Source organism: Styela clava, chromosome 5 (genome assembly GCF_964204865.1).
Source record: "Styela clava chromosome 5, kaStyClav1.hap1.2, whole genome shotgun sequence".
Lineage (NCBI taxonomy): Eukaryota > Metazoa > Chordata > Ascidiacea > Stolidobranchia > Styelidae > Styela > Styela clava.
In genome coordinates, this window is record NC_135254.1 from 15,590,293 (window position 1) to 15,613,914 (window position 23,622).

Sequence of the window (23,622 nt, forward strand, 5' to 3'; positions counted from 1 at the left end):
TTAAGAAAGCTCAAAGATGTCACAAAACAAAAACTAGGTACTGAAAATAGACGTTTTCTAGATGAATGGCAGCGTTTTTATTTTCTCATTGAAAAGAATCAAACTTCAGCGATTTGTCTTCCTTGCCAACAAAATATTTCAGTTCTGAAGGAATACAACATTATGCGCCATTATGATCAGTTGACGCGCGTATTTCGGCATTTAATTAATTGCTTAATTCATACAAAAGTCAAACAAACATGTTCAAAAAAATGGGAAATGTGTAACAAAACAAGCCATAAGTAGCCATCGTACATCGCCATAAGTACATCGCTTCTTAAATCCATACCATTTTTTTAAGAATAGAAGTAGTTTTATTTTACTACCCCCTAAATTTCGAAACACCCCCCCCCCTCCATAAAATGAAAAGCTGGGGAACATAAGCCGTACACACGTGGCCATGAGCTTATACTGAATGATACCGATGTTATATAATATAGCGATGCTGTAAGTATGTTTCACCAGAAATTACTAAAAAGAGTTTTAAGCGTTTTCATATTCAGCACATTACTAGAATGAGTGGTTTATTAATTAACCAAAACCAATAATATACTAGTTTTCTTTATCTGACGCGTGGGTGAAATGTCTATTCAAGGAAGTAAAGCTAAAAATAAGAAAACTGATTTTAAAGTGGAATGGCTACATACAACAGTGAGGTGTTTGACACTAATTTGCAATCGTGGATACCGGTATGCATAAGCTAAAAATAACTGCTAAACTTTACAAAATTTTTTGCTATTTCACGCCAAGGAATGTGATAATCCACAAAGTTTGTCGGGAAGTGTCACCTGATAGTGATATGAAAATCATGGGTGGGAATAAGAAGTTGACTATCTAAAACGCCATTTAAAAAAATAATATAAGCACGTTGACGCACTAGATCAGGGGTCGGCAACCTACGGCCCGCGGGCCGGATCCGGCCCACGGAGCACTATAATCCGGCCCGCGACGCTTCACTAAATTATAGTAACAAAACATCCGTTTTGACGAATATATTCTTTAGAATAAATTATATTATAGCCTAACAACTATATATTTCACAATCACTCGTTTAATGAGCATATAATTTAAATATAATTAAGCAAATGGCAACAAAACGCCGTAAAGTTGATGCTAAGAGCAAAGGGTTCAATGGCGCTGAAAATATTCAAATGAAATTTTATGAGATGCAATGAGGAAATAAATCTATATTCCATTCGAGAGATGTATCACTGCTTGATTTTTATTATAAAAAGTACCATCCGTTCGGTTTTTCAACTTTCTAAAAAATATGTGCGGCCCGTCAATGACTTGCAACCTTAATTTTGGCCCGCGAGCGACAAAAGGTTGCCGACCTCTGCACTAGATGCATCAGAAGCGAAACGTGGAAGCAAGAGGATGTTGTTCGAATTTTTTCACCGCAATTCCAACCGCTGAAGAGAGTGAAATATTAAAAAAAACCTCAAGTGAAATAAAGACTCACATAGTTAGTGTCCACCACGTGTTAAGCTGAATTCGTCAATATTGTCCCGCAAATTTTAATAAATAGTCGCAAATTAATAATATGTCAAAATACACTAAATTGCCACATTCATGGTGAAGCAAAAATTACGGCTTCGAATTTTTGATAAGCATAGACTTTGTCGCCAGGGAAGAAATCATGCGGAGCATAAGACAAGCAAAATTTCATACGCTGAGTGTTGATGAAAGCAATGATATTTCAACAACAAATATGTCTATCTAGATTGTACATTAAGTATTGCACTTTGGATGATTGTCGCTTGATTCAGCAATAAACACAACAAACATGGACAAAGTGTATAAACGTTGGAAAGGCACGAAAACAATGAGAAGCTACTTGAGTTAAACGTGGGCTTTGTTCGCATTCCGATAATATACTACTATTACTACATTTCACAAAGTTTGAAATAATTTAGGATTCTGCTCAGCCTTAAAATAGTTTTGCTCAGTAAAAACAACATTTGCGCAGTGTGAAATTTTCTTAGAGGGAACACTGCCAGCAACTCTCTCGCTCATAAACCTGCAAATGCAAGGTAATCAGTAGTGACATTAGCGAGCTAATCCCTAACGATGCACCACACCGCGTTTTTATTTATACATATATATATATTGAATACGTATTTGAACATATTAAAACATTTAGAATTGACATTATCCCAAATATATTCAGGAACACGAGCTTCGTAGACATCGACAATCGCATTTCGTACACCTTCGCTAAAATAGACTGAGCTAAAATAGCGGCCACGCCAACCGTGAATAGACAGTTTTGTGTGCTAATAGCAAATCGCGTCTGTCGCCTTGGATTGGTCGTGTCGTCACGCTGACCACGTAGTGTAGTGTACATAGTGTAGTAGTAATGTCTAACTATTTATACCTACATAGATGATATTGCATTTGTTCATAAAGTCAGAATTTTCACAATTATCGATATTTTTATTGCATATTTTTTGCAACGAATTATAAAAATTCAAAAAGTAGAATACTTGATGACATGCTCGATGTTTATTTAATCTACATTTCTTTGGGATAGTTTTATATTTATACCATTGCGTGATCTTAATATGATATCGCCCATCAAACGCAATTCTTTAGTCTTGTCACAAGATGTAACTGCATACTTTCGTAGTAAATGAGCCAATACGACTTTTTCTTCCATCAATGCAAACCTTTGACCTATGCAATTTCGGGGTCCTGCTGAAAACGGCAAATATGAGTAGGGATGTCGTCCGACGCTGTTTTCAGAACTGAATCGGTCAGGCTCGAAACTGAAATAGAAGCAGTTATTCAAAAATACAAAATGAGCTTTTAAAATCAGAGCTGAAAGAATTATCATTTCGTGAATGAATGACTTGAGCCCGAGACTTAACACGTCATACACTCGTACTAATTCACAAATCAAACGACCAATTTCATATTAAGTTCCTTATCCGAAGCAAGCGCATTAGGCATCGTAAAACTAAATATTACCTCTCGGGATCGGTCCAATAGTTAGGATTCTTATTTACTGCTTGTGTGAACAAGACGCAGTCAGTTCCAGCTGGTATCAAATGTCCATCCATCCTGAAATATTGCATTCATAGGATTTATAGTTTGAGACAAAACATGTAAGATAACGACATAGCTATACCGAGCGCGATATCAATGATGATAAAGTTGGTAGGTTGGGCAGGGCACAAGCTTGAATTTGGAAAAGTCTTCTTATGATGATACACAACCTAAATTTGTTTCGCAGAATTCTACATGAACATTTTTGAAAAAAGGGCCATACCGGTCACACCTACGATTGAACAAATTTCTCTGGGAACTGTCTGTTAACAAAATATTGCTAAAAATAACAGTAGATTGGTCGAAATGAACTTTTAGAATTCCATCCATTTTAATATATTATAATAAAGAATTATATCCATTTATGGGTTTGCCCTTGAATTTTCTAGTTTCCTGAAAAAATACCTTTAAAAAGTCGGAATTCCCAAATGCCGTACCGTTGGTGATGAACTAGTTTAAGCGTAAAAAATAAATCAATATATCTCAGCCAGACGTTGAATAAAAATTTATAGAGATAATTTATCATAAAAACTGGAATATAGGTATCATAGGAATCACTAGCAGGTCATTTCGGCCCATCACTAATTCCAATGTGACCAAAAAATTGAGTTCTGGCTTGTCTGATTGTGATCATAATTAATAAATAGGGATCATGGACGATCTTACTCGCAATCTTTGCTCGTTATACGTCCAATGATAGGAACAGATGGTAGGATGCGAAGGCTTTCTTTTACTACCATTTCCAGGTATTCAAGCTTTTTTAGATTTTCCATTGTTATGTACGCAGAATCGGTTTCATTTAATACCCTGTCGAGTTCGTCATAAATTTTAGCTTGAACATCCGGATGGGCGCCAATCAAATGCAGAGCCCATGCTAAAGCTGCTGCTGTGGTATCGTGTCCTTGGTAAAAGAAAATATTTGTTTTTAACTGAGCACAATTCTTATTTTGTTGACGGTTTGCAAACATACTGATTGTACTTCTTTGGCTAATATGAAATCGATTATATATATTGTCGAGTATGAGCCAACGACGAGGTGTGGCACAGCATAAATGGATCGTCTTCGACTACACATTAGCTATATATAGCGATGATGTGCTCATTAACTGTTTTATTGCAATATACGCCTACCTTGTCTCTATCGAAACCCTCGTTGTGGGCGGTGCCGTGTGTTGGACCAATTGAAATAAAAGTTTAAAGTTTTTCAAGCCGGCATATTTGTTAATTACAATAGACTTTACATTAGACTATATACAGTAATATGTTGCGCATACCTTCAAACATAAAAGTATCTACTTCTTCTCGAATATCATCAAATGAAAGCACCTTTCCATCGTCTGCAACACTGAGAAGCATGTCAAGGAATGCCAAACGTTTGGGCTTCTTTTCCCCTGATTCACTCGCCGAAAATGTTTCCATTTTTTCTTTGATAACTGATTTCGTAAAACCGTGCAATATGCCAAGACATTTGTAATATTCTTTACCATACTTAGTGTGACGAAAAACCAAATCCGACCAAATCCAAGGCGACTTTTGACGTTCTTGTATGATGCTAGATGTTCTAAAAATCATCATCAATAATATATATGATGAAAGCCAATGTAAAATACATATATGTTATGAAGAAACATATATATGAACAAGATATATCGGTACTTTCGTAGTGTGTGAACCAAGATGGCGGACACCGGAACGTAGTTTGAGTACCAGGTTAAGGTTAGGCCATAATTTCAGGTGCTGATACTACGGGAGTCACTTGGCTAGTCCCCGAACTCGTAATAATACTAAAATAAGGAAAATTGGAATAAAATTATGGCCTAAACCTGACCTGGTACACGCACTACGTTCCGGTGTCCGCCATCTTGGTTCACATACCCCGGGAGTACGGATATTTCTTATCATCATAACATATTTTTCAAACTCTGGTCACAATATATATACTTAGATGCCAATTGGACCAAATTAACATGGCACTATATAGACGTATATATATATATATAATATTGTTTTGTTCTGTTATGGCATTAGCGAACGTTAGAAACTTGTGAATGTGAAAGTATTCTATAAAAAACTGAACTATGCCATATTACATTACAAAATTTTAAACGAAAGACCTAAACGTTGAAGTTCAATTAAATAGTCTTTTACCAAGCAAATTTGATTATGATTTTCTTCTACCTATAGATGGCGTTAACGTATTCTGAGTCTTCAGAATCTTGTGCGTTGATAGATTTCCCCATCGCAGTCTCACAAATGATATCAAGTGTGCAGAGTGTTATAGGTGTACAGACGTTGAATGTTTCTCCGGTTTTCGCAAATTTCTCAAGGTTAGTGGAAAAAACTTTTGCCTGTTCGTTCATCACCGCAAGGAAGTCGTTGAGAATACTGAATAAAACAAAAAATTGTTAAGCGAGTCGAGTCTGGCAAGTTTATTTCAAAGCGACTGCATGGGTCGCGCAAAAAGTAGCCTAGCAAATAATTTGAGCAACATAGGCGCATACAGGTAGATAGTATATTATTATATATACCAGTATATCTCTGAAATATGGATAAAGATATTTGCAACTTACTCGGTACTATGAATTTATACCTGAAATGGAAAGTTGGTGTCAATAATCGTCGTCTAGTCTTCCATTTTTCTCCACTAGCTGTCAGCAGGCCAGTGCCAAGCCAAGAATGCAGGAAGTCGTAGAAGAATGACTTTTTGATGTGATTGGTACTATGGAGTAACGTTTCCGCGCTTTTTGGTCCAAGTATAACAATTACAGGTTTCATTCCCATCCAACCTATTCCTACTTCGTCTTCTTGGTTTGGTCTATCTTTAATCATTTTCATTAGAAACTCATACATTTCATCAGGATCACCTCTCAGTTGCAATGCATGACCAATAATTGGATAAGCCTTCAGTAGTGGCGATGGGATGTTTTTGAAAGCGTTCAATTTTTGCACGTAATCTTTGAAGAATGCAAACAGTTTGACGAGTACAACAGCTATAACAAGGCTTACTGTCAGAAAAGCGGCCTCCATTTTTACAATGCTAGAAGATATTTATATATATATCTATAGTAGAAGTTATAAATGGTTAAATATAACGAAACCTATTACCTAAGCTTTGTGATTGACTATATATTAATAGTAGGTTCGGTCACATACAAAATTGATTCGAACATAATACCTCAGAAGAACGCACCGCATTTTCCAGCACCTTATACTAATGGAGCGATCAACTTTTCTGTCAAACTTCGTACACTATTTGATATTAATCCAATGTTCGATTTTATTACACTCTTCCGTAATCATATATATCAACATACTTTCTAGAATTAATCTAGATCATAAATAATAGCCTAACAATCTCAGCCTTAACTTTAACACATTTATACTATAGCTGCCCTTGTTCTCAGCTCGAATAGTATATTCATATTGTTATGAGCTATACCTTCCCGAAAATACCCAAAACCTTCTCGCACACTGCTATATCAATGCATTAATATTTTAAGATATGCTTGTTGAACTTTGGACCGTATTGTTTCAGGGCTCAAAATATACCGAAATTTTTCTTCGGTCTATCATGCCAGAAGGTCGTATTATTATTACCTGTATTTGCCATGATTTCGAGTCGCATAGTCCGGCCTCAACAGGTATTTGCTGAAGTTTGTTACTAACATTACAACTAGAGCGTTTCTTCTAACGAAACGCTTTTGCTACTAATACGCAGTTACCAATTCTGTGTCGATAATAACACATCGAATGAAATAACATTTTGATTTGTCCATTTATTATTTATTGAATAACACAAAATTCGTCGCACTAACAAAGTTTTGTTCCACTAATTTTTCGATATGTTTTCATTGGTTCTGTTTATTTATAATTAGGTTAGACTAAGTCAAAAGTGATAAATCATCTAATTGGTCTCATAATTTGGCATTCATTTTTACCGTATTTCCCGTAAAATAAGACAGGGTTTTATTTCAATTTTCTTTCGAAAAAAAGCGCTAAGGAATATTTCGAGGAGATGTTTTTTATTTTCATTTATCGTAAACAAAACTACAAAGTAGAAAATTACGAGGTTTTCAAATATACAAAATATGAAAACCGATATCCATTTACTTATAAATAACAAGTTTTTATTTCAAAAACGGGTTAACATAGATTATCAATAATTTAGAAGGTATAGGAGAGCTTTTTTTCTACTCGCTTTTAAGGGGAGGATTTATATTACAATCATTTTTAAAATTTAGTATAGGTCCTATTTTCAGGCTAGGTCTTATTTTCGAAGAAACACGGTGAGAAGGTATAAACGAAATAAAGTTCGACACAGCAACGACGTTGATGGCCGTATGTATGTGTTCTGTTTTTTAACCTTTGGGCTAGGCTAGGGTATTGCATGGATTTGACCAGTGTGCTTGTATTTGAACATTTTTATCTATGGCATTTATAATTACCAAAAAATCACAGTTATAGCATTTCATTCATAAACTTGATAACTAAACAATCAAAATATTGTCACATTTCAACACTTCTTCTTTTTATTTTTATATTTATCCCATTTCTTGATCTGAGTATGACGTCACCCATGAGTTTTATATCTTCAATTCTATCGCATGATTCAACGGAATATTTTTGCAAGAAATGAGCAAGAATTACTTTTTCTTCCATCGTTGCGAACTTTTGTCCGATGCAGTTTCGAGGACCGGCAGAAAACGGTACGTATGCATATGGATGTCTTCCTACGCTATTCTCAACGGTGAAGCGTTCTGGATCGAATCTGAACAAAAACTAATTTGTCTGCTTTCGGGGGTTACCCACAAAAATGCAAAATATATTGAAATACATTTTGTAAAAATCTATCCTCAGGGGTCGAAAACTAAAATATAATATAAAAGTGCGCATGCCGTTTTTTCAGTTTGGTTTGAATAATTATGACGCTTGAAAAGATTTCTGGAAATTTATTGCATATATATTGCAAAATGCAAGCTCGCTTAATGACAAAAAGTACTTAGAAAATATTTATACATACGGAAATACAATACCATAATATACCATTCTTTAGCCTAGTCAGTGCCTGTTGATATAAAATTATTACCGATTTTCCAAGAAAACTGTTCGGAAAACTCAGATATATAAATGTACATATGATTTTCTAGAAAATCAATAGAAGTGAATAAAATAGTATTTCTATTCACCTCAGAGGTTCTGTCCAATATCTTGGATTATTGTTGACAGCATGTAAAAATATAAGACACTCTGTTCTTTCTGGAATGAAATGCCCATCCACCCTGTGAAGAGAAGAAACAATCTCAAACACATTTCTACAGAAGAAGCCATTCATATTCGTGAATGCATTTATACATAGCTGTTAGAAATACTGTTAACAAGCACCATTATATATAAATAAAAATAATAATTATATTTGTGTGCTCTTCTTTTTTTCTAGAATTGGTAATAATAATACCGACATTGGGGATTATGTCTTACGTGCAATCTCGAGTGGTGACTCGTCCGATCATCGGTACCGATGGCAACAACCGTAGAGCTTCTTTTACTACGAGATCCAAATACTTCAGATTTGCTAAATCGTTCATGGTTACATCTATATCGAGTTTCCCGTAAAAAACTTCGTCTAATTCTGCATGTATTTTCCTTTGGATTTTTGGATGAAGTCCGATTAAATAAATTGCCCAACTTAATGCAGCTGCAGTAGTGTCATGTCCTTCGAGATAAAATGGATACTCAATAAATTAGGTAGAAGTTACCTTATGTAAAAATGAACAAAGAATGAAAACCATAATATATATATTACAAATAACTGGAGGTAAAATTTGAAACTCATATAAGCAGAAATAGCAATGAAGAATTATCATGATTTCAAACAAGAACAGAGTACAATTTTCTGCGCTATATTTGTCAAACGCCGCTACTACCACTTTAGATATAGTCTCCCAAAATCTTGTCGTCGAGACTGTGAACTGCGTTGGTGTATGATTAAAGGGTGAGCATTATTCTACACCACGATGGTGACCTTTTTGGGTCACATTTTGCCTTGAATAATCCCCTTACCTTCAAACATGAAAGTATCCGTTTCTTCCTGAATATCTTTGAATGACAGTGGTGTACCGTCGTCTGATGCAGTCATGAGAGTATCTAAGAAAGCTAAGCGTTTCTTTTTCTCAAACGTTCCACCAAAATTATCTTTCCTATCTTGAATAACTGATCGTGTAAACTCATGAACAATACTCAGGCATTTTTCATATTCTTTTCCATCGGCAGTATGGCGATAAATGAAATTGGGCCAGAGCCACGGAGATTTCCCACGATCGAGTATGAATTCGGTACATCTGCAACAAGTTTATATTAAAATTACTTGATACAGTACTATCTGGAAAATACCAACGGAGTTGATAATTTGTTATGCTCATAGAGCCAAAAATGTACATATACAGCCAAGTATGCATATACAGCCTGTGACATGCATAAACAACCAACCTAATGTGCTCAGCCATTCAGGTAATGTATATACACAGCCAATCGCTTTTATATGCATGTGCTTCCGCGTGTTTGATGTCTAAGCGTTGGATTTTGTGTAAGTTGGCGGAGTTGCATGGAAAAATAAAATTGCAACTGGTCCTTTTATCGCAATTAGCACACAATAATTACTTGTATATTGCTTTCACATATTCCGAGTTCTCATTATCCTGTGCGTTGATCGACTTTCCCATTGCTGTTTCACATATTATGTCCAGCGTGCATAAAGTTACCGGTTTCCAAACGTCAAAAGATTTTTCCGTATTCGAATATGGACTCAATTTCTCCATAAACACTTTTGCCTGTTCATTCATTACCTCGAGAAAATCTTTCAAAATGCTGAAAAATGAAGATTTACTATCAAGTTGTATAATATTTTGACTTGTGAAGTTTTTGCAAAATTATTCTGAATTCCATTGAACAATCACAACTGCTGGGATAACCCGGAGTACGAGTGTCTATTATACGCAATAAGATTAAGGCCGAGCGTGGCATATTATGATGAATAAATGATAAAATGATTTACGCCGAAACTATCTTTATTCAAGTGATAGAATAGTATTTTTGAGATATTTACACTTGCTGAAAATTTCCGACGGGTTTATTTAGAAAGCTCTAAGGTTCTATGCAATGATTTCATAAAAATTTGACTGATTTTTGAGTTTTCGATTTAAATTTTGGGCATTTGAAGTAAAATATAATTTATTACAATCTGTGCATTCAATATATATTGCGTATATCCATCTTCACGAATATGCGTTTAAATTTTTACAAATTGCACCCAGACGGCAAATTTTTCTTTGAAAAAATTTATCAGCTATCAGCTAGCTATACGGTATGCAGACCTAAAATGAAACGTCGGTGTCAATAATCTTCTTCTTGACTTCCATTTTTCTCCAGATGAAGTCAAAAGACCAGTTCCCAACCACGAATGAAGAAAATCATAAAAGAATGTTTTTTCGGTGTGATCAGAGGAATGAAGGATGCTTTCAGCGGCTTTTGCTCCACCGACAATAAGAACTGGAACTGTTCCGACCCAAGCCAGTCCGACATCACTTGTTTCAGGTGCAGGACTTTCAATCATTAGTTTAAGTACGTTTTCGTAGTACTTGTCAGGTGTTCCAGTCAAAATCAAAGCATGTCCCAAGAACGGGATCGCCCTGACTCCCGGGCCTGGCAGTCCCTTGAAGATGTCCCATTTACGTTTATATTCTTTAAGAAAAAATAGTAGCTTAATTCCTGCCCAAACCGCCGCTAAAGATATGATTGTGAACAAAACTTCCATGTTTTATTTTCAAGCGTAATACAGGTTAAAAATACTGCTGTAATAAATAATTCAAATTCGATTAATTTGCTAAACTAAGCAATAAATCATAGGGGGTACACAGCCGTGAATTAAAATTTCTTCATCTTCTACAGTTTTCAAGATTAATTAATATCTGGAGTAAAAAATGTTTAAAACTAACAAAACCAAATCAGCGTTCAGGAATTAAGCACACCGCGGCAAAATCCTGCTTATACTATACATTTCACTGATCATAACGAAATGGGAGTGCTTATGAAGGACATTTTTTTAACATAGCACTGTGTGAACTCGCTGTGGTTGAATGATTATCGGAATTCCTATAATAAATCTACCTTCAAGTCAAACAAAAAACAATTACCACAGACTAGCGCAAACAATGAGAGAGGTTGATAGCATAAAAGTCGAAATAATACTGTTAACATTTTATGCATAAGTCATCAGGCTAAACCAGTAGTTCCCAGTTATCTTGTCCGCGAGACATGTGTTATTGTTTTTATTTATTTTATTATTTTGCTGCCAGCGTGACCACTTGGTTACAGAGAATACGAAGTCACATTGCTTAATTAATCGATTTGTCTTCCGTCGTTAAATTGGGTGTTGAAAGAAGAAATGCAATTGATTTCGCAGTGGTGTCTTTGCCCAGTAATCACACTTCAGGATCCGATTGTTGAGAAAGGTTTTTAACAATTCTCACAAGTCTTCAAAATCTGAAAATCTATTTATATGTGTTCAAGTCCGCGTCGCCTCCGTATATAAGTGAATAATGCTGCATTCTATTATTGCAGTATTATTGTAATTAGATACCAAAACAACACGACAGCAAATCCAAGCAAAAAAAATGGGATTTTGAGACCTCATACATGTTTTTCCCATACTACTTTCATTCTTTGTTTTACTTTCGAATTTCGTAGTGAAGAAATCTGTAACGATAATACCGTTAGACTACAAATCAAGAAAAATGAAACGCGTTGTCGAACGCGTCCAAATATATTCAAATTTTGGGCAAATATTCACCGTCTATGTGAATGCAAATGCTTATATTTGAGTTCAATAACCCGATATTCTTGCTCTCTTTTTCAAATCTGCAACGAAACATTAGGTTATAATATTACTCAAACACAGGTGTATTATCTGTTTCATTGATTTCTTATTTTGTTACTAGTCCTCGTCGTCATTTTATTTGATGTTACCAGTTCACCAGGGTAGAGAGCTGGGAAACCCCAAGGCTAACAGTTGCATACAACAACGTCACACAACGCACGAAAAACTTGCAGACGATATATATACAATTACAATATACATTTCTCATGAAGAATTGAATATAATCCTCTGATTTTTGAAATTATTGTACTTTTCTTATTGCCGGTCGCGATTTTACAAAATTTGGGGTCGCGCAAAAAAAGACTTTGTGAACCACTGATCTATAGCATACCTTCAATGGCACATTTAACGAACTCTCTTACACGTACAGTGAGTATAATTGTTCAGGCCTTGGTTGTCTTTTTCAATCGCAAATGGATTTGTCATGTTCAATTTCGCCGCGGCTGAAGTTACACAAGGGCGCTGTGTGGTGATGGGGCGTAAAATTTCTTTTCAATAAATTCTGTTGTTGGCTTTTAGCATCTCATCTTTTTTAATGCAAGTCATGGTCCTTGAACTGTTCTTCCATCCATTGCAGCAACACCAAAGAAACATCGGCGATGCAGCTGCAAGTTTGACGTCTATTCGAAAAAGGACTTGCTATGCAACTTTAGTATGCTGCGTCAGCAATACTGGGACTTCCGTTATATTAGCTATGGTCGGCATTATTGTATGGGAATATACAAGTATGGAAACTGCCTATGCCAAACATGACATAAATATACACATACCTAAATCGGATTCTATCCACCAGAAAAATCTCTTTTTCGCTTCCAGTCTGAAGTTCAATATCGCAAACTTCCTCTTAACCCTGCTGAAACGCTTAAAAACAGTGAAAAACCGTCAAAAAACACCAATAACCCTGCTGAAACGCTTAAAAACAGTGAAAAACCGTCAAAAAACACCAATAACCCTGCTAAAACGCTTAAAAACAGTGAAAAACCGTCAAAAAACACCAATAACCCCGCTAAAACGCTTAAAGGCGTTTCGAATTCCAACTACATTAAAATTGTTCTTGTCTTAAAACTCTGTTTTGAAATTTTGACTGGGGTTGCTAACTAGGCCGCGCGCCTAGGTTTTGACACGTAGTGTACATAATGAACGTGTTGTTATTATGTTGTTGCTGTTATTATTAGTCTTTTTCGTCTTCTTGTAAAAAAAGTTTTTCTCATTAACTACCGGACCAATTGCTCTGAAATGTTCAGTAGTTAAAGATTGTAGTTTTCGCTGAAAGAGTATTACTTTAATTCATATCAAAATTTTTTGAAGAATCTATGGTTTTTTGTGTGCGATGACGACATCAAAATTATTTATTTTAACTCTGAAAAAATGGCACGGTGTAGTAATAATACCGCGCGTCAACAAGTCGAGATAACGGTCAGCATTTCCTCTATATTTTTGAAACGTATTACTCGTATTGTCAATAGAATTTAAAGTGAACATTATATACGGTATGAGCTCTTCATTTGTGAGTCATATTTGTTCATCTTTGCACTGTTTATTCTGGTTTCGTGTTGCTTTTATGTACTGTTAAATTTTAGTTTTTGGATTTTACATTCAATTCGGAATAAGTCCCGAGAAGTTTCGTTTATTAAAGTCTTTTTCGATTATCACCAACTATTATTGCTTATGTGTCTATATATATGACATTGTGTCTGAGCTATTTCCGGAGTTCTGGTGAGGCTGCGTAGTAGACTGGTTCAATGTCTTTCAATGAAAGTTCAATTCAATGAAAAGACCAAAAATTAGAACTATTTGAACGATCACGGATACTTTTATAGATTTTTTTGTCATGTAAAGCAGATTTTTCCAAGTAAATAAATCTAGAAAAAGAAGGTTGGGGTTATACTTCTATAAAATCAAAAAATTGTTAAAAATAAATATTGTTCATGGCTTTGATTAGGCAAATTAGAACTTCCAAATATAGAAAGTAAAATGTTTTAAGTTTTTTTTTAACCGCATAAATTATGTTAGCTGATTAAGCGACACTGTTAATTATGGCTGATAGAATTTATGCAAATGATTTGAGGACACAAGTATTCAATGTACGGGAACAAAGTAAGTATGAAATAGTAAATTTCAGAAATTAATCTCTGCAAGATTTAATGATTTGTTCGTTTGAATGTGATGATTGGCAAAAAAACTCTCTACTTTTCCTGACAATTATAAAAGTAATATTTTTCCACACGTGCAATGTAAAAACTTTCACTAACTTTATAACTTCAAGTTTTCACTCTGAACATGCCTGAGTGTGCAAAGTGCGGGCCAAAAGCGGCCCACAAGGAAAAATTGCGCGGAGAAGTGCCAATCTGGAATGGTGTGCCAGCAAAACGAGTTTTTAGTTTGTTTAACATGGTACGTGCGAGCAATTCCAATCCTTTTGCGCCGCAAAGCCCATACCAGAACCTGGGTGCTACTGTCATATTAGCAAAACTCCTTTTGCAAAATACATGATTTTATAAAAACGTGCCTCTTACTGAATTCGTTTAAAGTAGTTGTGACAGTAAATTTAAATAAAAGTTTATTTTTATAGAAATTTATGCGTTTTAACTCACAATTTCCGCAAGGGCTCCTAATAATGCCGTAAGATCAATACCAAAAAAAAAAAAAAAAAAAAAATTGTGCCTGCAACTACTAGAAAGGCTATCTTAAATTAAGATGCGGCCCGCAGCTCCACCCAGTTTCTTGTATTTGGCCCTCCTGTAATGAAGGTTGCCCACACCTGCGATGGGAAAATCTCTACAATGCAATCTCATAACTGTAAAAAATAGAACAACTTGTATTCTTTGTTCAAGGTTCGGCAGCAAATCCCATCAGTTCGGGACAGAATATGTATTCGGAAGCGAATGCAGGTATGTATCCTATCTATTCAAACATAATTTAAGGCGGGTATTATAGCATATGTGTTATTGGAAACGAAGTGGAATTAGGGATCGTTTTTGTTGTTGTTATTATTGGTATTATTGTTGTCGTGATTATGGAGTGTTGTTGGTAAAAATCGTCTTTTTCGTTACCAGTAGACAGTTTATATATCAGTTTATATATGAAGAAAGAGCAAAAGATCTTTGAAAACGACGCACGAGTATGTGACTAATTGCAAATACCGTAAAATCGCTCATAAAAAATATATATTGAATTTTGACTCTGAGAAGTCCAGAATACATGAGTAATGAGAAAAACTTATTGTTATCACAGCCACGGATTATACCACAATATATAGATTGTGATATTGATTTGCCTGGAAATTTTCAATATTTTTGTTGGCATGTAATAATAAAATAAATCATTTTATGCTACGAAGCATCAATTCATCAGCTGCACTTTACATACCACCATGAATGAAACAGCTAGGTCTATATTTAAATACCAAAATATAAAATTGTGCAATACTTGGATAAAAGTCAAATTTTTCCAATAACAATCATAACGATAAGTTAAACGCCAACAACAACAAGAATTTACCACTCCGGTCCACATGTACATTTCGTGTCCAATTATGCACATATCCTCATTGACTGATATTGGTAAATTTATGGTCTTGAGTTCCTTCTCATTCTTAACATACTGCCAGAGTACGGTATTAAAAGTGAAATGTGCACCGTACTTTGACTTTCTTAACTTCCTAAAACAAGACTTGTATTTTTATCCAGGTAGTAGGCAAATTGCAAGTAATGAAGGATTCTATCTGGATCTCGCTCAGACAAGCGCAGGTGATGCAGCTGCAGAAAGTCACAGACAAGAACTTACAAAAACCAAGAACGCTGTGACCAATGTGGAGGCGCAAACCTCCAAGCTATCTAGTAGGTTAAGTTCGATATTTAATGCTTCATTCATTGCACAAATTTTTTGCAAATTTTTAGTACTTGGCAATTGAAGAAGTCTTTATGAGACTATTATTTTTTGTTTAAGAGCATGCATAGCCCGATATTTCACCCAAACTTAGCTGTTTATTTTACATTCACGGTAACACTGTTTTAACATATAACTCTCGTGTACATATATTTGAGCATTATTCTCATGTTGTTTTATATTTTTGTAGAAGTTGTAGTTCGTCAGCAAAAATTCCTCATCTTGATCACAATAACGTTTGCAGTGCTACTTGGAATTGGATTGGCCACAGTATACATGCTGAGTAAGTATCATTTAAAGCTGCCGACTAAGGTTTGACTTGGCGTTTAAAACCCATTTCAATGTGCTGTCATTTAGAGAGATCCGGGGAGGGACGCATTTGGGTCTTGATTGAACGTTGGAAAAGCTTGGACCAGTAACAATAGCTAGTTTAGCTATGCGGTTTACATTCAATATTGGAAAATAACGAAGATTTTAAAAAGGGACAATCATTCACAATTTTTCATCTTTCACAATTTCTCAGTCATTAAATTCTTTCTAATGTTTGAAACAGAGATTATCAAACCACATTATATGCCATTCAAACCGTTTAAAAATATAACCAACTAGTCTACTTTAACCTAACAAAATATGTTTTTAGCCAAAAATCAAGAAACACAACTAATCGGAAATGTTGGAGTCGGCAACAAAACTCCAGCGAATCTTGTTCACTATATTGACGAGCAGAGAAAAGATATCACCGAGTTGGAGTTAAGTTTCGGTGAAGTACAAGAGAACTTATCCGACATAAAATTGGAGGTACTTGGCATAATTGAAGGTGATTCGAGGGAAGTCAACAAAACAGTTCTGGAACAACTTCAAATAGCGACAAACCAGTTGAAGTCTGCACAAGAATATTTGATTAAAGATACTGTAATTGAGGCGGGAGGTAATATTTCCAATGGCCCGTTCTATCTTGGGCCATAGTATACCGAGAATAAGCATCATTTGTATATGCAAGTTCGTACAACCTGAATATTAAAAAATAATTTAATAACTAGTTTTCGTTATTTCATACTTTTCAATCCGGGCTGAGTAGCACAACATGATATGAAATTTCCGTCGTTTGAAAGTGTTTTGTAATATGTTCATGTTGTGACAAAATACCAATCACATGATTTCTTCACACAGAGAATTATACCACCGTCGATGGCAAGTTATTTTGGACCGGTACTGCACCTGGATTGAATTATACTGTGGCCTACAATGTGTGTGCGAAGTACTGGTCAACAATGGCACAAATAAAAAATAGACAGGAATATGATGTTGTGATGTCGATGTTGCGCCCAAAAAGTGGATTTATTACGGTATGGATTGGCTTGGGAATAAATCCAATAGTAAGTCCCAATAAATTATACGTCATTGCAAAATTATCAATTTTGAGAAGGTAGCATTGATCATTCACAAAACTTCTGACTGATTTTTTCTATTGATGTTCACAAAGCTTATGTCGTCTTTTACTTAAATTAAATTTCCTTACTATCAATTCCGCCAATTTGACGGTATTGACTTTTGCATTATTTTATCTGCTCCTAGAAATTTGATTATTGAACCACCACTGCTCTGCTATACCGGTGTATGTTGGATCTCGGCCTAGAATTATTATTTGGGAAACGCGGTTATGTGAAAATAAACCTTAACTGGGAAATGGAATATTTCTAATATTATTTTTCAGACAAAACAAATCTGTCCAACTGACGGTTTCACGAAATGGATTAGCGGAGAACCAGGAATCGGCAGTAGCTACAAAACTTATACAAACATCTCACTTGTAGTTCGTTCAGATCCGATGTATAGTGGAATGATGAACGCTGAACCAAATTGGGCGAGAACCAAAGTATTGTGTCAACTGTGAAACAAAAGTGTTATGCTACATTTAAAAGAACAATGGGTTCGCCCTTGTAGCTTAATAATTAAAACTCACATGCGAGAAGGAGGTAGAATAACATTAATTTTTTGCGTCATTATTCATTAACGGCTTAGAGAGTATATTTTGTGACATTATTCTATTCCACAATCTGTATGTTGTGCTAACTAGATATTGCGTTCCACAAGAAAAATTTACAATTTATCATACATGAAATGAAACCTCGAAGTTTGCGTTCATGCGCAAACCGCCGATGTTTATTTTGTCACAATTGCCCGGTAAACTATAGTAGCTGATGATGAATACATGATGATGGAACAATTGTATGAATCCCCGGCTGAATCCCCCCACTGGTGATATCTAAATTACATGTTTTTGTTAAAATGGAAAACTTACGTCTAGAACAGAGGTGGGCACGGTTTTTGGATCAGGGGCCAAATTTTTTGCCCAGCTAAACTGGCGGGCCATGTGGGTATGACGTGAAGAGTTACATTTTATGAACAATATCTATACTCTATCGTGTTTCAAAAGCAACTGTGGAAAACAATTAACCTCGCGCCAAAACTAAATTTAACAGCAATCTCAACAAATTCATTGAGCTATTTTTAACTAAAACATCAAAATTTGGTTTCAGTTTGTTTGTGGCAGCATCAAGCGGGCCAGATTGAATTACCTAGCGGGTCTGATTTAGCCCGCGGGCCGTACTTTGCCCATGTCTGGTCTAGAAGATGTGAAAAAGCGATTACGTAGTTTATCTCGACGGCAGAGATACCTGTAAATAGCGGTCGACAAGGGCTTTCAAGACAGCGCTATCGGCGAATAAACGAGAGAATGTGTATTTCAAACGGCGGGGTCTGACAAAAAGGTAGGGTACTGTACTTTTATAATGAGATAGCAGACCATGGCGTTTACCAATTTCGGGTATTTGAAATGAGTTTTGGTTTGAGTACACTGTGTCTGGGTTTGTCATATATATCTCTATACGAAATTAGCTCATAAACACAACCTTTGCCAACATATCTTTCAAATATACAATCCAAATTTCACAATGATTTACGTACTTTGTTTGCCATAGCCAATCAACGAATACGACAAGCGTTTATAGCCTTCGTGTAGTTAATAATTATTTTCCATAACTGAATCTTGTCGAAGTACAATAGGTGATCAATATAGGCTTAAACCGTATCTAAAAGGCGGGGTGAGAGTTGAACAAGAGTGCAAAATGTATAGTCTCTGCAAACGGTTTATGGGGTCTTACATGAGGTAAGATGAGAACCAGCCACTCAAGAAGGCTGAGAAGAAAGGCATCGTGCTCGGCTATATAATTGAGGACGCTATTCTAGCTAGTTCTTAGTTATAGTAGCTGCGATATCGGGTACTCCCGAAGTATGTGAACCAAGATGGCGGACACCGGAACCGGAATTCAAGTACAAATACTACGGGAGTCCCTTGGGTAGTCCCCGACCTCGTAATAGAACTAAAATATGGAAAATTGGAATAAGATTATAGCCCAACCCTAACATGGTACACAAACTACGTTACGTTGTCCGCCCAATTGGTTCACATACATCGGGAGTACCTGATGTCGTATCATTTTATGGAAAATTTCCAAAATAATTGTTTTTTAAAAACAGCCATAGAAATTGAAATATATGTTGCTTTATTTATCACAGATTTATTCCTAAAAGCCACCGATAGTATGTAAGATGGGGGTGGCAGTATACTCTGTATATCTACTTGTAGCATACATTTCATTCCAAATATTTTTTGTTTTAAAAACGTTTGCAAAGAATTGGATCACTTTCAAAGATGTGCCCGGCCCCCCGCATCGACCATTACCTCTCGTAGGACACTTACTCAGAGAACGCGTAGGAGTAGAGGAATTTTACACACGTATCACTACCGGCTTGAATGAAATGGCGATTTCAAGTGAGCGTGAAGTGGCGTGCGTCTTTCTAGGCCCGATACCGGTTTTGTTCATTTGCGGTCCAAATGCAGCAGAAGTAATTCTCCGGAGCTCCAAACACAACGAAAAAGGCTTCATGTATCATTTTTTAACTGAATGGCTAGGAACGGGTTTGTTGACATCAAAAGGTGACAAATGGAAGGAAAGGAGGAGATTACTCACGCCGACATTCCATTTCAGGTTTGGAATATTCTGTACCATAGTATATATGTGTACATGTACTACGTCTACTGATAACTAATAACTAATGAAACTTTTATTATTTTTTTCACAAGAATAGTCTTGGAACGGTCTTGATAAGCAATGAGATACAATTTGATTTATTATTGCTTCCTTCTTTAACAAGCAACCAACACTAATAATTTGTTTGTTTATCTGATTTTTGTTTATATATTTGATAATATAGATTTTGATCATTTTCAACCAAATTCCCGCATTTTTCAGCATACTCCAAGATTTTCTTGAGGTCATGAACGAACAATCAAGCGTTTTTACAAGAAATTTGGAAAAATTTGCTGAAACTGGAGAACGTTTGGATATTTTTAATCCAGTTACGTTGTGCGCACTTGATATCATATGCGAAACAGCAATGGGAAAGAAGATTAATGCCCAGGATAATTCAGAGTCGGACTATGTCACTGCTTTGTACACGTAAGTATAGGCGTCGACAAATTGTGCATGGAAAAATATACCATTTCTTATTTTTTGTCATTTAATATGTGTACTACAAGTTTTATTGTGCCTTCATACATCGCTGTGGATTTTCTCCTCACGTTACTGAGAATCTATATGTTTGCTGCTATATATAAGATGAGGTCCCAAATTTTATCATCCTTGACTTGAAAAAATAAACTATAACTGCTCTTTAGGATATCAGAGATGTTATTCAATCGAATACGGTCTCCATGGTTATGGCCGGATTTTACGTTCTCTCTCACAAGTAGTGGTAAACGGTATTACAAATGCTTGAATACTTTACATGGCTTCACAAAATCTGTCATAAAAGATCGAATGCAAAATTTTAATCTCGATGAAGATGCAACCTCTGATGTTAAAAAACGACCAGCGTTTCTCGACCTTCTGCTTAGAGTTTCGGAAAACGGAAAAGTACTTTCATTTGAAGATATTCAAGAAGAAGTGGATACATTTATGTTTGAAGGTTTCGCCTATTGCTATTAATTATATCCATAATCGATTATAAACGATTTGCAGCAGCAGTTATGCACATTGATTCTTTTATGAACAAAATACCAGTAATACATTATCATGCATGAGTATTTTATTCAAAGCATAGTCAAAAAGTCAAAAAAAATGTGAACAAAATCACTGAAACAAAAGTAACGAACAACCACTGTAAAAGATTTAAAAGTCCACAAACTCAAAGGAATTCAATTCGAAATGGCGCAAGTTTTCGGAAACAAAATCATGGCATAAATACCAAATTTATGAAAGGTAACTTCTACAACAAATGGCAGAGAAGTTGTGATCACGGCGTTTTAAGATTTATTGTGGACAGTTTGTACAGTATAGACGCCACTTGTAATATTGATAGAAATTAGCAATATTTCTTCGTTAGGAAAGATACCGGACTGTATGTATTCGATTGTTGTAAATACTATAATATGACAGTAAACAACATTTCTACTTGTCGATCCATCCCCTTCGCAGGCCACGACACAACTGCTGCAGCAATGTCATGGGCAATCTTTTTAATTGGATCTCACCCGGAAGTTCAAGTAAGAATTCAGGAAGAATTGGATGAAGTATTAGGACAAGATATGAACAGAAATATAACCATGGATGATCTTCGAAAGATGGATTATCTGGAACTTGTTGTGAAGGAATGTTTGAGGGTTATACCATCTGTTCCACTCATCGGAAGAGTTACAAGCTGTGAATGCGTGTAAGAAATTCTACTTGCACCCTTTCTCTCCTTTTCTATCTGACGCTCACAAACTTTTTTTCTTACTCCTCTTTCAATTTTCATTCCAAGTCATCTGTCACCATTCAAGAATTATTTTTATATATTTATTGCGATCTTCTTCATGCGAATAACATACAATATGACATACGTAATCATTCTACTTTTTATGATAAAACAGAATCGATGGACACAAAATACCCGAAGGCTCGGAATGCTTGCTATTTCCTCAACTTGTGAACAACTTTCCAAAATTTTGGCCGGATGCTGAAAGGTAATGCTTCGATTGGCGTGTTGCTTCATATCATTGTTACATGTCGTGTATTACTTAAATTTCATTCAGCCTTTTCCCAATTTTAATCAGTTTTGAGGAAGTAGTTTTTTTCATATTCAGAAATAAGAAATGTCGTTTGTATGTAATGTCTTAAGGTCGCCCAAGACAAATACGTTCATACCAAATCTATCGCTTCATATCTTTAAAAAAATTTCAACATAGCAAAACTAAATTGATGAACAATATTTAACTCTTCTCTAGTTTTAACCCGGAAAGATTCACTGTTGAAAATAGTGTTGGAAGACATCCATACGCATATCTTCCATTTTCTGCTGGTCCTCGAAATTGCATTGGTCAGAGATTTGCGATGATGGAGGAGAAAGTTATGTTGGCACATTTGTTCAGAAAATTTTCTGTCGAAGCGTGCGATAAACGTGAAGATATAAAACTACTTGGAGATCTTATTCTACGACCTGGAGACGGTATCAACGTAAAACTGAAGAAAAGATTCGAATAATTTGCCAATTTTTGTTTTCCAATGTGCAATTTATAATCTATATCCAGATTCAATTTTGAATTCGAAGTAATACACTGTTTGTAATTTGTATTTTCTTACAATTAACAAAATTTGCAAAGATTATTTATTGATTATTGTTCAAATGAAATAAAGTTAAACACGCTTTTACAGTATTGGTTGTTGACACGATCCATAGAACACACCATATACACGCCTTGCTAAGTATGTCCTTAAGTTTATATGGATAATAACAGCTTGTAGTAAAAGTTAAACAGTAGTTCTCAAATTTTTTAAGCCGCGCCCCCTTTTTAGAGTTTGTCAAGTCTCGTGAACCCCTCGAAAATAACTAACTCCCAATAAGCTACAAATACCAGGAAGTGAGACGAACGTATGTTTTATTCAAAAACACGTTGAAATTACGTGGATGGAACGTAAATATTCAAAATGGGGCGGGCAAGATCAATCTAACAAATATTTTTAATCAGCTTCATGACCCCTTGAAAATTATCTACCCCCCCCCCCCCCGTGTCGGGCGCACCCAATCGTTTGTGAACCACTGAGTTAATGGTTGGAGGGACCGCTTATTATAAAAATGATGTTTGCAAAAATTGAGTTTTGTGAATCTGACCTTTTTCGATAATAGACTTTGGCGCGATGAATTTAAAATAAAACTAAAAAGAAAGCTATAATTCATGATTAATTTCAATCGTCCATTCTTCTAAATGTTGATTTATTTTTAAAAACTAAAAAAACTAAAAAAAAAGCTATAATTCATGATTAATTTTCAATCGTTCATTCTTCTAAATGTTGATTTATTTTTGATTTTACATCGCAAATCTTGGTTTTCTGGGAATACCTTTTGAAGGCTCATATACATTTATGTACAATTGTGAAGCACAATTGTCAGACACTACACTCAAAATACGATGACTACTACTATTAGAGTTATCCGCTTTTTGAAGTTGGATACAATGATTAAACTCAAATTTATGTAAAATGATAAAACAGTCGGCATTTCATTTAAAAAAAATATGTTGTTGCAAATCGTTTGTAACAAGAAAACCCATTTTTAATCAAAGTTGTGACCAAAATGCCTATTTTAATAAAAGTTTATTTTTTTTTATATGAAAT

At 35.3% G+C, this 23,622-nt stretch overlaps 4 protein-coding genes across 6 annotated transcripts; 2 read left to right on the forward strand and 2 right to left on the reverse strand.

Annotated features, from left to right (window-relative positions):
• Positions 1–2,394: 2,394 nt before the first annotated feature.
• LOC120344824 (cytochrome P450 4V2-like) lies at positions 2,395–6,131 on the reverse strand. The gene is made up of 6 exons (XM_039414137.2): positions 5,678–6,131; positions 5,266–5,472; positions 4,362–4,648; positions 3,754–3,988; positions 3,010–3,102; positions 2,395–2,807 (listed from the first exon to the last, which is right to left on the reverse strand). The coding sequence occupies exons 1-6, from the start codon at positions 6,112–6,114 to the stop codon at positions 2,549–2,551; spliced, it is 1,518 nt and encodes a 505-aa protein (XP_039270071.2). The 5' UTR covers positions 6,115–6,131; the 3' UTR covers positions 2,395–2,548.
• Positions 6,132–7,415: 1,284 nt separating this feature from the next.
• On the reverse strand, positions 7,416–10,922 carry LOC144423004 (cytochrome P450 4V2-like). The gene is made up of 6 exons (XM_078113150.1): positions 10,458–10,922; positions 9,745–9,951; positions 9,148–9,425; positions 8,566–8,800; positions 8,274–8,366; positions 7,416–7,855 (listed from the first exon to the last, which is right to left on the reverse strand). Exons 1-6 carry the CDS (start codon positions 10,895–10,897, stop codon positions 7,594–7,596), a joined length of 1,515 nt encoding a protein of 504 aa, XP_077969276.1. The 5' UTR covers positions 10,898–10,922; the 3' UTR covers positions 7,416–7,593.
• Positions 10,923–13,976: 3,054 nt separating this feature from the next.
• On the forward strand, positions 13,977–18,109 carry LOC120344998 (uncharacterized). 3 transcript variants are annotated; one of them, XM_078113003.1, is made up of 7 exons: positions 13,977–14,116; positions 14,854–14,910; positions 15,709–15,858; positions 16,098–16,190; positions 16,548–16,835; positions 17,078–17,283; positions 17,622–18,109. In XM_078113003.1, exons 1-7 carry the CDS (start codon positions 14,056–14,058, stop codon positions 17,799–17,801), a joined length of 1,035 nt encoding a protein of 344 aa, XP_077969129.1. In that variant the 5' UTR covers positions 13,977–14,055; the 3' UTR covers positions 17,802–18,109. The 3 variants fall into 3 exon arrangements, with proteins under 3 accessions (XP_077969129.1, XP_039270291.2, XP_077969130.1); XM_039414357.2 differs by lacking the exon at positions 16,098–16,190; XM_078113004.1 differs by lacking the exon at positions 14,854–14,910 and having other exon boundaries at positions 13,987–14,116.
• A 1,381-nt stretch (positions 18,110–19,490) lies between these two features.
• Positions 19,491–22,648, forward strand: LOC120344612 (cytochrome P450 4V2-like). Its single transcript, XM_039413906.2, has 6 exons — positions 19,491–19,959; positions 20,224–20,430; positions 20,649–20,938; positions 21,448–21,682; positions 21,882–21,974; positions 22,236–22,648. Exons 1-6 carry the CDS (start codon positions 19,520–19,522, stop codon positions 22,489–22,491), a joined length of 1,521 nt encoding a protein of 506 aa, XP_039269840.2. The 5' UTR covers positions 19,491–19,519; the 3' UTR covers positions 22,492–22,648.
• The last annotated feature ends 974 nt before the right edge of the window (positions 22,649–23,622 follow it).

Bases quoted from the DNA above. Each gene is read 5' to 3' on its own strand.
- LOC120344824 (XM_039414137.2), bottom strand. From the start codon at position 6,114: ATGGAGGCCGCTTTTCTGACAGTAAGCCTTGTTATAGCTGTTGTACTC. The intron at 4,649-5,265 runs GTAGAAGAAAAT...GATGATTTTTAG, and splicing joins TACGTTAACGCCATCTATAG to AACATCTAGCATCATACAAG. The intron at 3,989-4,361 runs GTATGCGCAACA...TCTTTTACCAAG, and splicing joins AGATACTTTTATGTTTGAAG to GACACGATACCACAGCAGCA.
- LOC144423004 (XM_078113150.1), bottom strand. From the start codon at position 10,897: ATGGAAGTTTTGTTCACAATCATATCTTTAGCGGCGGTTTGGGCAGGA. The intron at 9,952-10,457 runs GTCTGCATACCG...TTCATTTTTCAG, and splicing joins ACACCGACGTTTCATTTTAG to CATTTTGAAAGATTTTCTCG. The intron at 7,856-8,273 runs GTGAATAGAAAT...GTTTTTGTTCAG, and splicing joins TATTGGACAGAACCTCTGAG to ATTCGATCCAGAACGCTTCA.
- LOC120344998 (XM_078113003.1), top strand. From the start codon at position 14,056: ATGGCTGATAGAATTTATGCAAATGATTTGAGGACACAAGTATTCAAT. The intron at 16,191-16,547 runs GTAAGTATCATT...ATATGTTTTTAG, and splicing joins GGCCACAGTATACATGCTGA to CCAAAAATCAAGAAACACAA. The intron at 17,284-17,621 runs GTAAGTCCCAAT...ATTATTTTTCAG, and splicing joins GCTTGGGAATAAATCCAATA to ACAAAACAAATCTGTCCAAC.
- LOC120344612 (XM_039413906.2), top strand. From the start codon at position 19,520: ATGGGGGTGGCAGTATACTCTGTATATCTACTTGTAGCATACATTTCA. The intron at 21,683-21,881 runs GTAAGAAATTCT...ATGATAAAACAG, and splicing joins GTTACAAGCTGTGAATGCGT to AATCGATGGACACAAAATAC. The intron at 21,975-22,235 runs GTAATGCTTCGA...ACTCTTCTCTAG, and splicing joins TTTTGGCCGGATGCTGAAAG to TTTTAACCCGGAAAGATTCA.